We start from the raw sequence: 13,606 nt of genomic DNA, 5'->3' as shown, positions 1-13,606 counted from the left end.
TATTTTACGGTCTATCGCGTAATCGCAAAGGCACGCAACACTCGCGTGTTTGTCAGCCACGGCACGATCGAACAATTGACGCTCATGAATATGCGAGAGCTCACAGCATACAATGCACAAGGACTTTGACTGGTTGTACGCGGTCTGTTACTCTTTCGTCCCTGGTTTCATCGCTCAGCTGAGCATACACGGAGCGAACAGCCTGTCAACGCTTAAGCGCGAACTCTCTTTTGTCTACGCTCGCTCTATTTGCGGTATGATAAACGGTTTTAATTATTCATAAGGCAATTGGCAAATATCGCCGGATCTTTGATAAGTGTATTGATTAGAGGTTAAAAGAGCAAGGTTGAAATTTTTATACCACATGAAACATCTGGCGACATAATATTTATGTACAACAAATGTTGGGAATACTTTTTTTCGTGCATATTTACTGAAATTATCTGCTGAATTTATTATTTTCACCAGAACAGTGCAGTAATATGTCAGAATACAATCTGTCAGACATATTACTTTCTTAAAGAAGAGGAGGCTATTGACTTTAAATGTTACAAACAGTTGTATCCCACTACTGCAGTCGTGCCCAAGTTCTACGGCCTCCCGAAGGTGCATAAGCCAGCCTGCCCTCTGAGATCGATCGTTGCAAATAGAGGGTCCATCACCTACAACACGGCCAAATACGTAGCCAACATCTTGTCTCCGCTTGTCGGCAAGTCCAGTACTCATTTAAAGAATAGTGAGGAACTTGTTAACAAACTGTCTCAGTTCAAACTTAGTCTTAGCGAATGTCTTGTGTCATACGACGTAACAGCCTTATTCACCAGTGTGCCAGTGGAAGAAAGTTTGGTTATCGTTCACTGCTCACAGCTGATGACACTTTGGATTCCAGAACTGACCTCAACCCACAACAAGTCACTGACTTACTTAGCACTTGCCTCAAGACCACGTATTTTATCTACGACGGCAAGTACTACATTCAACGAGAGGGAGCCGCGATGGGTTCACCGGTGAGTCCCATAATCGCCAACCTATTTATGGAGAACTTTGAGGAGAAAGCCATCACCTCCTTTCACACCCCACCCCGCTATTTCGGGAGATATGTTGACGATGCCATGGTGATTATTGAGCGTTCCCAGGTAGACAGTTTCACTCACCATCTGAACTCCATTCATGACTCTATCAAGTTCACCGTTGAACATGAATCCAACAACTCCATTGCCATGTTAGACACGCTCATCTCGCGTAATGCGGACGGCTCCCTATCCTTCAGTGTGTATAGGAAGAGCACACACACAGACCAATATCTGAACTTTGCGAGTCACCAGCCACTAGAACACAAGTTAGGGGTTATACGAACTTTGACCCACCGCGCCAAAACCCTATCCTCTGATAGTGAACGCCTGGAACAGGAAATGGACCATGTCAAGAAATCGCTTGCCATCTGCGGTTACACCAAGTGGGCGTGGAGTTCCCCTTCCAGCAAGCGTCATGAGCCCAAACCCAAACAACGGACTGACCGCCCCAAGGGGCACATCACTCTCCCATACGTACGCGGTGCCGGGGGGGCACTCACATTTCCCAGCTATACGGGTATGTGCCGCGGCGACGACCCCCTTTTTCAGAGCCGCTAGCCGTTCCTTAGACCCTCTGAATTCATTGATTGCCCGCTCTGAAGCCCCGAAATTTTTCTAGCCGTTCCACAGACCCTCAGATCATCGATTTCCGCTCTCATTGGCATCTTGACAGGCGTGTTTTCTGTCCTACTATTTCAAGCCCAAAAGCTACTTTTTTGCGAGCCCAAAAACTTCAAAGGGAATTTTCCATAAATTTCTTCCCCATTGAAACACATTGTATTAGGAATAAGGTGAACTTTGGGCGGGATTTTGGGCGGGATTTTAGTAGTGGCAACACTGGTTTGTTGTTATAAACAGCACTGCACTGCTGAGTGCCGATGCCTTCAGCTGATGAACATTTTGCTAGAAATAAATGATTTTGAGATCTCTTTTGGGAATAAAATTGCCAAATATGAGGAAAAGTACCTCAAATAATTGTGTGCACATCTTTGCAGCTGGCCATAACAGTGAATTAAAAGGTAATTTACGATCTACTGGTCTAGTGGAATGGTGTCAAATTCTGCACACTTCACACAATCATCTCATGCAGTTCAATGTAGTCAAAATGTTTTTCTTTTCGGCACCGAAAAAATATTCTTGTGAGTTTGTTTTTATGGAGGGCTTTTATGTAATACTGCTAGCTGCTGCTATAATTATCAGTAGGCTAATAGCATAGATTGTAGGTCTGCAGGGTCTAGTAGGCCGAATTTTGATTCGAATGCTGTTTTGCTTTGCTGAGATTTTCATCGTAATGAGGCTCCTGATTTAATAATTTAATGCACAATTCAAAGTGAAATCGATTCCTTCAAAAATCTGTGGTAAAAACGCAACAAAATTGAACCCTGGTTTGGCCTGCATGGTTTAGTTGCCGAGATTTTTCAGATTTTGGCAGCTGATCAGTTCCCAAGACCCCCCTTTTGGCCGGTCAAACAGTTCCCAAGACCCCCTTTTGACCGGCCGATCAGTTCCCTAGACCCCCTTTTGACCTGCCGATCAGTTCCTTAGACCTCAAGTTCGAAACTGGCGGTGGCACACCCCTACCAAAAAAAAACTTGAGTGCCCCCCCGGGACGCGGTGTCACTGAGTCCATCAACAGGAAGATACGCAAGGCGGGCGTCACGGTTCATGTGAAACCAACAAACACCATCCGTAGCATGGTTGTGTCGCATAAAGACAAACCAAAAACTCTGGATCGCACTGGGACAATATATAATATCAAGTGCCAGGATTGCCCATCACAGTATGTCGGTGAAACTGAGCGTCCACTGTCCAAACGTGTATATGAGCACAAACGCGAAGCGTCACCTGTTGGTGCACACATGAGAGCCGCCAAACACACCTTTGATCCTAAAGAAGTGCAAATCTTAGACACGGACCCCCGATGGTACCAGAGAGGAGTGAAAGAGGCTATTTATATCGCCGCCACCAATCCAGATCTCAACAAAGACTTGGGTCGACACCCCCCCCCCGCCTACAAGAAGCTGATCGGGTCTAGTGACATGGGATCAATACCCAGGTCACGTGATCCGATTCGCGCTACCACGTCTAGTGCCAGCAATCCACCACAGTGCTGAAGAAGTGAGCTTGGATAAGTCACGAAAATTACACGTAAGTGTGAAATCAATTTGCTTGTGTGAATCGGTTAAAATTTACACCAATATTATATTACTGTGCTGTTCTGGTGAAAAAATAAATGATTTTGTCATTTGCACTATAAAAATATCATGTGTTAAAAAATATTTCCAATATTTTATTATTATTTTTTCATTTACAGTAAAGTTAACACTACAATAATTGTATGACATTTGCACGTGGCGTGGCCAGATACAATTGTTTGATACAAGTCTGAAAGTCAGCTCTGGAATTGTTCATATTAGGATACTTTACAGCATGAAAAAGTCAATACAAAAGAGATGCAGTTTTTGACCACTTTTTGCAAGTATCCCATAACCCCTTGCACTCGTGTCTTTCAATTGGTATTTGGTGACTCAATCAGTAAGGCATGATAGTTTATAGAAATATAATTAGCTGCTCAGTTCTCTGGGATTGTAATATAAAGCAATATGGCATGTAGCCAATTGTAGATAGGGTCATGACTTTCATATTATATGAAGAAAATATTAGTAATACGTATTTCTACACTGGTATTCATACAATATTCTATGCGCTGCTGAACTTTAATGCTGTCTTTTCAATTTTTCTAGACACGTAATCAGTCGATTAGTCATGCTTTCGAACGGAATTCTGTAGCTTTTTATGAAAACATAGGAATATATTATTGGTGCGTTAAGCTCGTCATTTCCTTTTATTTCCACCAAAAATTAATGGTAAAGCTTACTCACCGACGTAGTTATTTGGACGAATCGCGCCTAAGTGCGATAAATGAATTCGGCAGAGAGACGAATCGTATACTTAGCTGAAACCCCGAATTTTCTATATTACATGTCCTATACTAATATATTTGATACCAACGTATAGCTGTAGGTATCTTCTATCCAGTGATACCAAAATAAGTACAAACATTTCCCACATGATATTGCTGTGGTTTAATAATGTGAGTGCACCCCCGTGAAATTGGAAAATCCCGGAAAATCATACGGAACCCAGCAAACACAAAACGTTTTCGACATCATTCGCAAAAGATTATAAAAGGTTGTCAGAAAACGTTTAAATGTCGGGTTATAAAAAGGGTATATTAAGAGTATAAAACGTTTTCATAACCTTAAAAAACATATTTTGATAACCTACTCAAACAAAAATGTTTTACAGAAAACGTTTAAATGTCGGGTTATATAAAGGGTATAAAATCGTTTTAATAACATTCCAAAAATATTCTTTAAAACTTGATACAAAACATTCTAAACAGAATGTTATTTTGGGGTTGAAAAAATATTTTGCGAAAAATGTTTGCCCAAAATATTTGCAATAACGTTTTAAAAACGGAATATGACCTTTATATAACCTGACATTTAAATGTTATAAGGTTTTGAAAAAACATTTTAAGAACATTTCTGTGTTTGCTGGGTTCAAATATTTTAACATAATGTTATTTAAGTTTTGATAAAACATTTGGTAAAAATGTTTGCAAAAATAGTTTACAATAATATTTTTGAAAACATTTTAAAAAATTTGTTGTAGTGTGTTTTCATACAAAACGTTTTAAAACGTTATTATGACTTTTATACAATCCGACATTTTAATGTTATTAAAACGTTTTTACCTAAACCAAAAGCCAAAATATAACTTATTTAAAACGTTTTTAAAACGTTTTTGTTTTTGCTAAGGAAAATATAGGCCAATATTGTTATTTCTGCTTTAAAATCCTCGAGTTTTTGTTAAATATTACAGGGATGACTATTTATAACTTATATAGCAAGTTAAGTCTACACCCAGTAATTTCTACACAAAAGCCCAAAATCAAGAATGCGTGCTATGGTGTACACGTAGTTGAATGCGTATTCGACCTCTTTCTGCGCAGTGGTAGAGACATTTTGGATACAGCATAAAGCCGAATAGCTGTATAAAACGCGTTTTGAGGGACATATCGATTGTTTCAGAACATGCAAGTATTGCAAATATTTATTTATTTATTTATTTATTTAAACTTTCTTTAGGCAGGGTAGCCCCTTCAATGACAAAGCACTGATTTCCAAGGAGGCCCTGCAAGTACATAACATAGTTAAAACAACATAGTAAAACATAACATAATTAATACAATACAGCAAAATGTGAGATGCAGATTTGTACAATGATAATATAAATTAAAACTAATTTACATGACATCACCATGTACAGTGATAACAACATTTTACAAAAATATTATTTCAAGGCAGGTTTTACAAATGCAGCATTCTTAAGTTGGAAAATACTCATGTTATCAAAGTGATTACAAATACTAACAGGAAGATTATTCCAAAGTTTAACTGCTCTCATTTGGAAAGTACGCTTACCAGCATTATTATTCCAAGATGGTTCATGTAATAAATTAAAAGTTTGACTTCTGGTACCTTTTGAATGAACAGAGTGCATGAAGGTAAACTGAGATGAAAGATAAGATGGAGCAGTACCTTTAAGACATTTAAAGATTAGAGTTAACATGTGATTATTCCATCTGTCATTCAGTTTAACCCATTTCAAAGAATTCATCATCTCATTAATTGGACATCTTGGGTCCGCAGACAGGATTATACGTGCTAATCTGTTGTGAAGAACTTGAAGTGCACTTGAGAGCTCATTTGAACAATTAGACCAGACTGGACTACAGTAGTCAAAGTTGGGCATAACAATAGCATTTGCAAGCATAATTAGGATATTATTAGGAATATAATATTTAACACGTTTTATAACACCACATCTTTTGGAGATATCTGCTGACAATTTACTTACATGTTCTGACCAAGACATAAAAGAATCAAAAACAACACCAAGGTATTTGAATTGATACACCAAGGTATTTGAATTATAGAAGTGAATATTTCGTGTACATTCACTTCTATAATATAATTTCAAATGAGTGCTCACGAATGTTCTAAATTTTTAGAAGGACCAATGGAATGGTACCAAGATTTTCAAACGCCGTTTACTCAGAACAGCAATTTTGCGTATTCGGCACTCTGCCGTGTTCATAACGATATACTTAGTTGCAATTATCCCACATAATTCTTGATATGTTTTTACAGAGTGTTGAAGTGTCGAGGTTTTTGGTCAAAAAAGTTGCACTCGGTGTATTTTGAAACTTGAGGCATAACTCTTCTCAAATTAACCCCAAATCATAATTTATTATATACGCGTATAGCAAACCCCTCTGGATATAATTGGACGTTGTTTGCGGAGCCTAAATTTGATTCGATTTTATTTCACAATATTTCTAGGGTGAGAATTTTGACTTGACATTTTTTTTCGATTTCCCATTCGGATTTTATAAATAAATTAATTTTGAATAAATAATGAGTACGCTTACCTTTCTGCAACACTTCCTGATACCGTTGGGCATCTGCTGATAGCCAACATTTTAGCTAAAAACAGTCCCTTCCTATCATTTTTTGAACAAAATATGGTTCAAAAGTACGTACACTACGCGTATATCCTGGCACAACGAGGTAATGAAGAGAGCTATTTACGGTGGGGTAGCTATTGTAAGCTATTAGGGTATAGTATATCTTCTCGCAAGTGACAAGATGTATCAAGCAGATGCATACAAAAGGGCGGTATATTCAAATGGTATTGTCTGCATCATTGATTATCGATTGCGCACGTATACACGGATGGGTGTGGTCATTCCCCAGGTTTTGACATGAATTACAAATGACGTCGTGAATGACCCAGCGTTTTCATTTTATTATTTCAAAATTAATCGTCGTTTGTCACGAGTCCTAAGAGTCATACCAGTTCAATTCATCAACATTAACTTGTATTAAATGAAAAACAAACAGACAAGTAGAGTCATATGTCTTTCTATGACTGTATTCCTACCAAAATCTGATTTTCATTACACTAGAAACGTGTTGATATGTATATCTTTGAAAATCGCCGAATGTTAAGCACAGTCACCGTGGCACAGTATGCATCTTTAGCATTCATAGTGCCTTGGCAGTGGTTCGAACCATCCTGGTGATGGTGTAAATTTTAGTATTTTTTATTCTTTTTACTAATGCGCTGTGCCGTTTTTCAAACACGCCCCTGAATGAAATTGATGGGCAAGTACCCTTAAAGATTAGAATTAAGGGCCTATGATTCTATAATTTCGTATTATTCATTTGTTTAAATATAATCCCTACCCTTTTATTTTTGATCCCGGAACTAATTGATAAGACGTGCTGCTCATATTAATAGTTTTCTTCGTATGTTCAATATACCAGAATGTCTGTAATATATGGGCAATTCCAAGCCAGCATGCCCAAATTGTCAAAATTTAAAAGTCATGTCAAGTAAGTGACGTGACATTGGTCTCATATTGTACCTAAGGGTCTATATTTTCTGAAAACGTACTTGGTCCTGTGTCATAAACTGGGGTACCTTTGTGTTACATGTCACAATTTGTTGAAAATCAGAGGTGGTGTGGTATGAAGTACTGTAACATTTTTTCCATAAATCTGACAATAGTAAAAGTATATATTTTCGGATAGCTTATAATATAGGGATAATAACATTTTGAGTTTCAAGTTGATATACAGGGTTGCCCAAAATATATACAGGTTGAAACAAAAGAAAGTGCTTGAAAACATGTCCATGTAATTTATCTATTTATTTTTCACTGAAATTATTTTAGCAATAATTGTGATATATTTGAATAGTATAATGACGAAGCTTTCACAAAATATACAGTTTGTTTAAGTTTTACCTAAAGTTAAAATATACAGGGTGTGCCAAATACTTGTACAAAATTTATATAGAATATTTAGATAACTGTTTATGTACACATTATCTGGCCAAGTATTAACAAATGAATACCCAAATATACTCCAGAATGACTTGAATGTTGCAGATTACAGTAAAAATGTTAAATTATGCCACACAAAAATTTATATAAAATATTTAGATAACTGTTTATGTACACATTATTTGGCCAAGTATTAACAAATGAATACCCAAATATACTCCAGAATGACTTGAATGTTGCAGATTACTGTAACAGTAAAATGTTAAATTATGCCATACAAAATTATACAGTGTGTCATTAAAAAGTAACAAAACATAATGTAAAATTATACAGGGTGTGATTTAATAGTAACGCAACAGGTTGAAAGAGGTCGAAAAAGAGGAAAGTAAGCCAAATTATTAACGAGTCAATCAAAGTCGCTATCTTGGTACCATATTGCACCCCATTTGTTGTTAGCTGAAAAGAATTTCAAACAAATTCATGTACAGACCTATGAGTTGTTTGACTAGAAAAAAAAGCCAATTATTTCAAAACCTTGTTGGTAATATTTGATGAAAACAGCAATGTAACTGTGTGGGGTTGGCGTGCCGATATTATGACAATAAATGACAAAAGTCTCGTTTCGCTTAACGGGGATTCCCTTACAGATTCCCTTTTAAAACATAAATTCCACGTATACTGTGAACGTCAGCGCATTATTATGACAATTATTATGACAATAAATCAGAATAATGACGACAAAAGGTTCATTTGAGACATTGCGACACTGAAACATTGCGAAACTGGTTAGGTTAGGGTTTAAGACGCGGTATAGCTAAGTTTATAAGCATATTCAGCAGTTGGCCTAATTAAAGATACGGACGGTAGTCATTGAGCAGTGAACTACATTCATTGTGTTTGTAAAGTACAATCCACCTCATTGGTCAAATATTAGTCGCCTATAGATGGAGTATAGGGCGTCCATACGTCCATACACCATAGGTTCTCGAATGTAAAGATTCAGGCTAATTAAAACTCGATATTGGTTGGTTATGTATATCATATTATACTTGAGATGCAGGTGTTTTAATCAGTCAATTTCAAAGGCAGTATATACAATAAAATACTGTGTGTGGTTGTATTTAGTAGGTAATTGGTATATGAATGTTTTGCAATCAGTTTGCTGCCAAGGTAAAACGTAGTTTATACCTTTAATTAGCAAAGTATATGTTGCTTTTTGCCTTGGAGACCAGACTAGTTGCGTGCCGATTTATGCATGACCCTGAGATTGAACTTAAACCTACTCTGAGACAATCGCGTGACGTTATTGACATGAATAGAAATAATTACGGTGACTTTTTCGACTCTAGTGCGTCTTAATAGGCAAAACATTCCTGAAGTTTATCCTTCCGTTGGCTTGCAAACAATGTCTTTTGAATCTGTAAAGCCCATCGAGCGTAAAAAATTGGAAAAACTAAGAATCACATGTCTGGCAATGCCGACATAATTATTCCAGGCAATCTAGCTGTTTTCAGTCTCTCTACTTCAAACTAATTGCAATACGTACATTTTATGATGTCCATAGAACACAATACTAAAAGTCTTCAAATATTCCAGCAGGGGAAAGGGGTATACTTTGCATAAAACCAAAATGAGAACCCGGGCTTCTGACTTAATGGCAGCTAGCAGTAACTACCCATTTCGCAAAATTGCCGTGCAAAATTGTTGATTTTCTGATGGATAATCAGGCTGCTGCACGTATTCCTATGTTTAGAGCTCAAAGGACATTCGAAAGGTCGCATTAGACCCAATGGGCTGTACAATTTTCTCTACAAGCAGATTTTTTGTGTAGGGTGCCATATTTCCCCAAGGTGTCATATTACCCCAAGTGACCCTATACATTATATGTATATAATTAATGCTCCCAATACCATTGCTACATAGGATTTAGTACACCATTACATCTTCTTTCTTAAAAAGGACATTCAGAGATCTGTCAAATTCAAACTACATTATCCCCACACATGTCTAGAATATTTACATATCATAATTTATATAAAATATTTAGATATAAACTGTTTATGTACACATTATTTGGCCAACTATTAACAAATGAATACCCAAATATACTCCAGAGTCCAGAATGACTTGGATGTTGCAGATTACAGTAAAAATGTTAAATTATGCCATACAAAATTATACAGCGTGTCATTAAAAAGTAACAAAACATATAATTTCTATGTATCATCCCATGAAGCAATCCCTTATTAGGCCTAATTATTTTTAAAAGGAATGGATATTAGCCGTGTTTATACACTTCACCATACTTTTATAGGGTGTAACATAAAATTCCATGATTTGATATTATCACAATTGTAAGTGATCTTTAACTTCAGACATACGTCGTACATTGTTCCTTACAAAATGTTTCATACAGTGTAATTCCAGTGTACTTGGTAATGCTTAAGCATGTCAATAACTAGGCATGATAATTGAAATGTGTACAATTTGCCCAATATACATAGGCCTATTAGAATTTGGAAGTTCAAAAATAAAAATATATATTTTGAAAAGATTAGGACCTATTTTGTGATACATTATACTATTTATACAAGTAATTCTAGATTCATCGAGCAAGCTGGTTTCAAAAAATGTATACTTTTACTATTCTAGGGTGATTGGCTCACAAGATGACAAAATGTGTATGCAATGAAATTGCGCAACTTTACACTTCAAATTACTGAGTCTTGCATAACGACAAACAGCATGGTCATGTGACGTGCATTTTCCCAGGTCTCGGAGGTTTGTAATTTCGCTGCCAACTAGGCATCAACTAGGCTGGTTATCCCGAACCTGTCACAAACCTATCCACACGTAGATGGTAGCATCCACCAATTATCTGTGCAGCTATCCAAATTCCATTGGGTGAAGGAAGTTTTGGATAACCAAACAACTAATAACTGATTTTTGAAAGCAGGAGGAAACCGGAGATCCCGGAGAAAACCTGCGAGAGCGAGCATAGACCAAGTGCACATGAGTCCTTGAGCCGTGCCGGGTCTTTAACCCAGGACCTCGGTGGTGCAAGGCGAGGTAACAACCGCTGCTCTCCCTAGGGGTTTTGTTACAATAAAATCAATTTAATAATATCTAACTGCAACATTTTCCCTTTAAAATGAGACCAAATATTATTATTTCAATTAAGGTTTGCTAACAAAAATTAACAAAATTACAAATGATATAGTGAAAAAGTGTGATTCTGCATAGACTTTATACAGTCCCTCCCCTAATCCTCCTCCCCTAATCCTCAACCACCCTTGGCACATTTCATTTAAAATGTCATGAAAAAATAATGAAAGATGATTTGAAAACAGCACTTTACATGAGTAATAAAGAATAAATTAGCTTAAATTTAAGGCCTTAATGAGCCTTCTGGGTGAAGAAATACTCAGGAGACAATGTTTTGTAATTCATACTGCACGTCAAAATGTAACAAAACCACCTTTTTTGATACCCCAGTATATTGCGCAGGACCACTTATTTCTAAGGAAATGGTGTTCATTGTCAGAAAAAATATCCTCATTAGCATAAATTTGCATATTCTTGAATATAATTTGCTTCAAACTGTTCTAGGTTGTATACGCGAGTGCTGTTGACCTTGACTAATAGAGCGGTCACGATTTCAATACGTGATCGTATGCATGATGATCTATTCAAAATCACTCTCCTTTGACTGAGCAAAGCCGCTTTATTCAGATTCAAAACTTACGAAATGAACGTGCGAAAAACGTAGAATATGCACAAAATGTGTCCGTTTTACAATATGGTATTTTTGGTAAGTGAATGATTAAGTTAAGAAAAGCTTTCCCAAAAATTTTTCTTAAAATACATATGCAAACTTCGCATTGCGGAATGATGCGCACATGAGCAGTATTTTTTTTCACTAAAACATTTTTGCAAACTCTGTGAGTTTTAGTTTGGTCACGTCAAAAAATGACAAGCATTTCATGTTTGATTTTAACAAAAATATCAATACATGTGAGTAAATTGGGTTTTAAATACTTAGCTAATTATGTTAGCTGACAAATATCACTATTTTTCCCCCAAAAAAAATTTATCACCAAGGTCATATTCCAGAACCAAAAAAAAAGCTCAGTGATTTATAGTGCGCTACGCACAGGCACAACGCCTAGACCATTGTAGGAGTTTGTTCTACAAGCCTCAGAACACTTTACAGGTTGTCGCTGACCACTACGGCCTCACATCATTCCATAAACCATTTTATAACAATTCAGGGACTTGTTGCTTCAAGTGCGCACACCCTAGACGTTCAACAAATAACCACCTCAACCACGATCAGCTCCCCGAGTATCGTACGGGTTACAACGAGACAATTAGCAGAAAGTTCTTTGTCCAGGGGAATTTCAAGCTAACTCAATTTTTCCACGAGAGCGTATTAGGCACCGCCAGGATTCGAACCCGCAACCTTTCGCACCATAGTCGAACGCCTTATCGATTGAGCTAACTTGACGGCTCAATAAACATTTTGTCAACATTCTGCGAGTCTAAAATTCTTGGAAATCAAATTTAGCACTGAATGTTAGTCATATTATGTAACATAACAACTATCACCATCTATCAAGATATAATCATCACCGTTTTATTTTATCGTAAATTTAAAATAAATCCTTGCATTCCATGAATCCTTGTGTTTTGCGGGGGAAATGTCTCCTACAATGGTTCAGCCAGTGCTGAAACATCAACTGTAAAGGTAATTCGGTGTAAGGCATTTTAGAATGTTTTATAACCTAAATTTGGGTATAAGTTTTTCAAATTGGTAGATTATGAAAGAGCTGCACAATTATACATCAATTACACTTTAATTGGTCGTTACCACCGCAAATTAGACTTTTTGAAATTTATTTTTGTATCATTGGATAGGGATGAAAATTTGCTTTGCATTCTACTTTCAATGAAAATTTCCTACTGTATCGCAAAAATCGGTGATTAGTTGTTTGGTTTCACTTTCTTCACCCAATGGAATTTGGGGAGCTGCACAGATAATTGGTGGATGTTACAAACTAAATGCGGATAGGTGTGCGCCGTTCGGCAGCAACCTAGTTGATGTGATCTGATTGTAATGATTCACCATTGCAGCGAAATTACAGCGCTTTGAGTCCTCTAAGATCTGGAGAAAGGCGCTTTATAAATCCAAACTTTATTTATTATTATTATTTAAAAAATAAAAGAGTAGGGATTATATTTAAACAAATGAATAATACGACATTATAGTATCATAGGCCCTTAATTCTAATCCTTAAGGATCTACAAGCGTATCGCCTGTGCGTGTCCCCTCGCTCGCTGTCTTATATTATGACAATCCACTATCGTGTCATAATGTATATTACGTGTATTCTTGACAAGTCACACCAACTGAATAAGAATAAGTAATAAACCACATTTTCAAATGACACCACTTGACGTGGTATTGACGAAGGATGAAAACCCTGAAAAACAAAACAAAAGGTTTAATTTGCTTTTTAACATTTCCTGGCTAGGCGGGGAAAAACGTTTTGCTTAACAACTTACCTTGATGCTGATAAAGTAGCAGAACATAGAATAACACAGAGACACACCA

At 36.7% G+C, this 13,606-nt stretch overlaps 1 protein-coding gene across 1 annotated transcript; it reads left to right on the top strand.

Moving 5' to 3' along the window:
• The first annotated feature begins 785 nt into the window (after positions 1 to 785).
• Positions 786 to 1,965, top strand: LOC140139002 (uncharacterized). The gene is made up of 2 exons (XM_072160783.1): positions 786 to 1,456; positions 1,932 to 1,965. Exons 1-2 carry the CDS (start codon positions 786 to 788, stop codon positions 1,963 to 1,965), a joined length of 705 nt encoding a protein of 234 aa, XP_072016884.1.
• The last annotated feature ends 11,641 nt before the right edge of the window (positions 1,966 to 13,606 follow it).

This window comes from Amphiura filiformis, chromosome 18 (genome assembly GCF_039555335.1).
Source record: "Amphiura filiformis chromosome 18, Afil_fr2py, whole genome shotgun sequence".
In the NCBI taxonomy this organism is placed as follows: Eukaryota; Metazoa; Echinodermata; class Ophiuroidea; order Amphilepidida; family Amphiuridae; genus Amphiura; species Amphiura filiformis.
This window is presented reverse-complemented; position numbering and strand designations above follow the sequence as displayed.

Bases quoted from the DNA above. Each gene is read 5' to 3' on its own strand.
- LOC140139002 (XM_072160783.1), top strand. From the start codon at position 786: ATGTCTTGTGTCATACGACGTAACAGCCTTATTCACCAGTGTGCCAGT. The intron at 1,457-1,931 runs GTGGGCGTGGAG...TGTTATAAACAG, and splicing joins GCCATCTGCGGTTACACCAA to CACTGCACTGCTGAGTGCCG.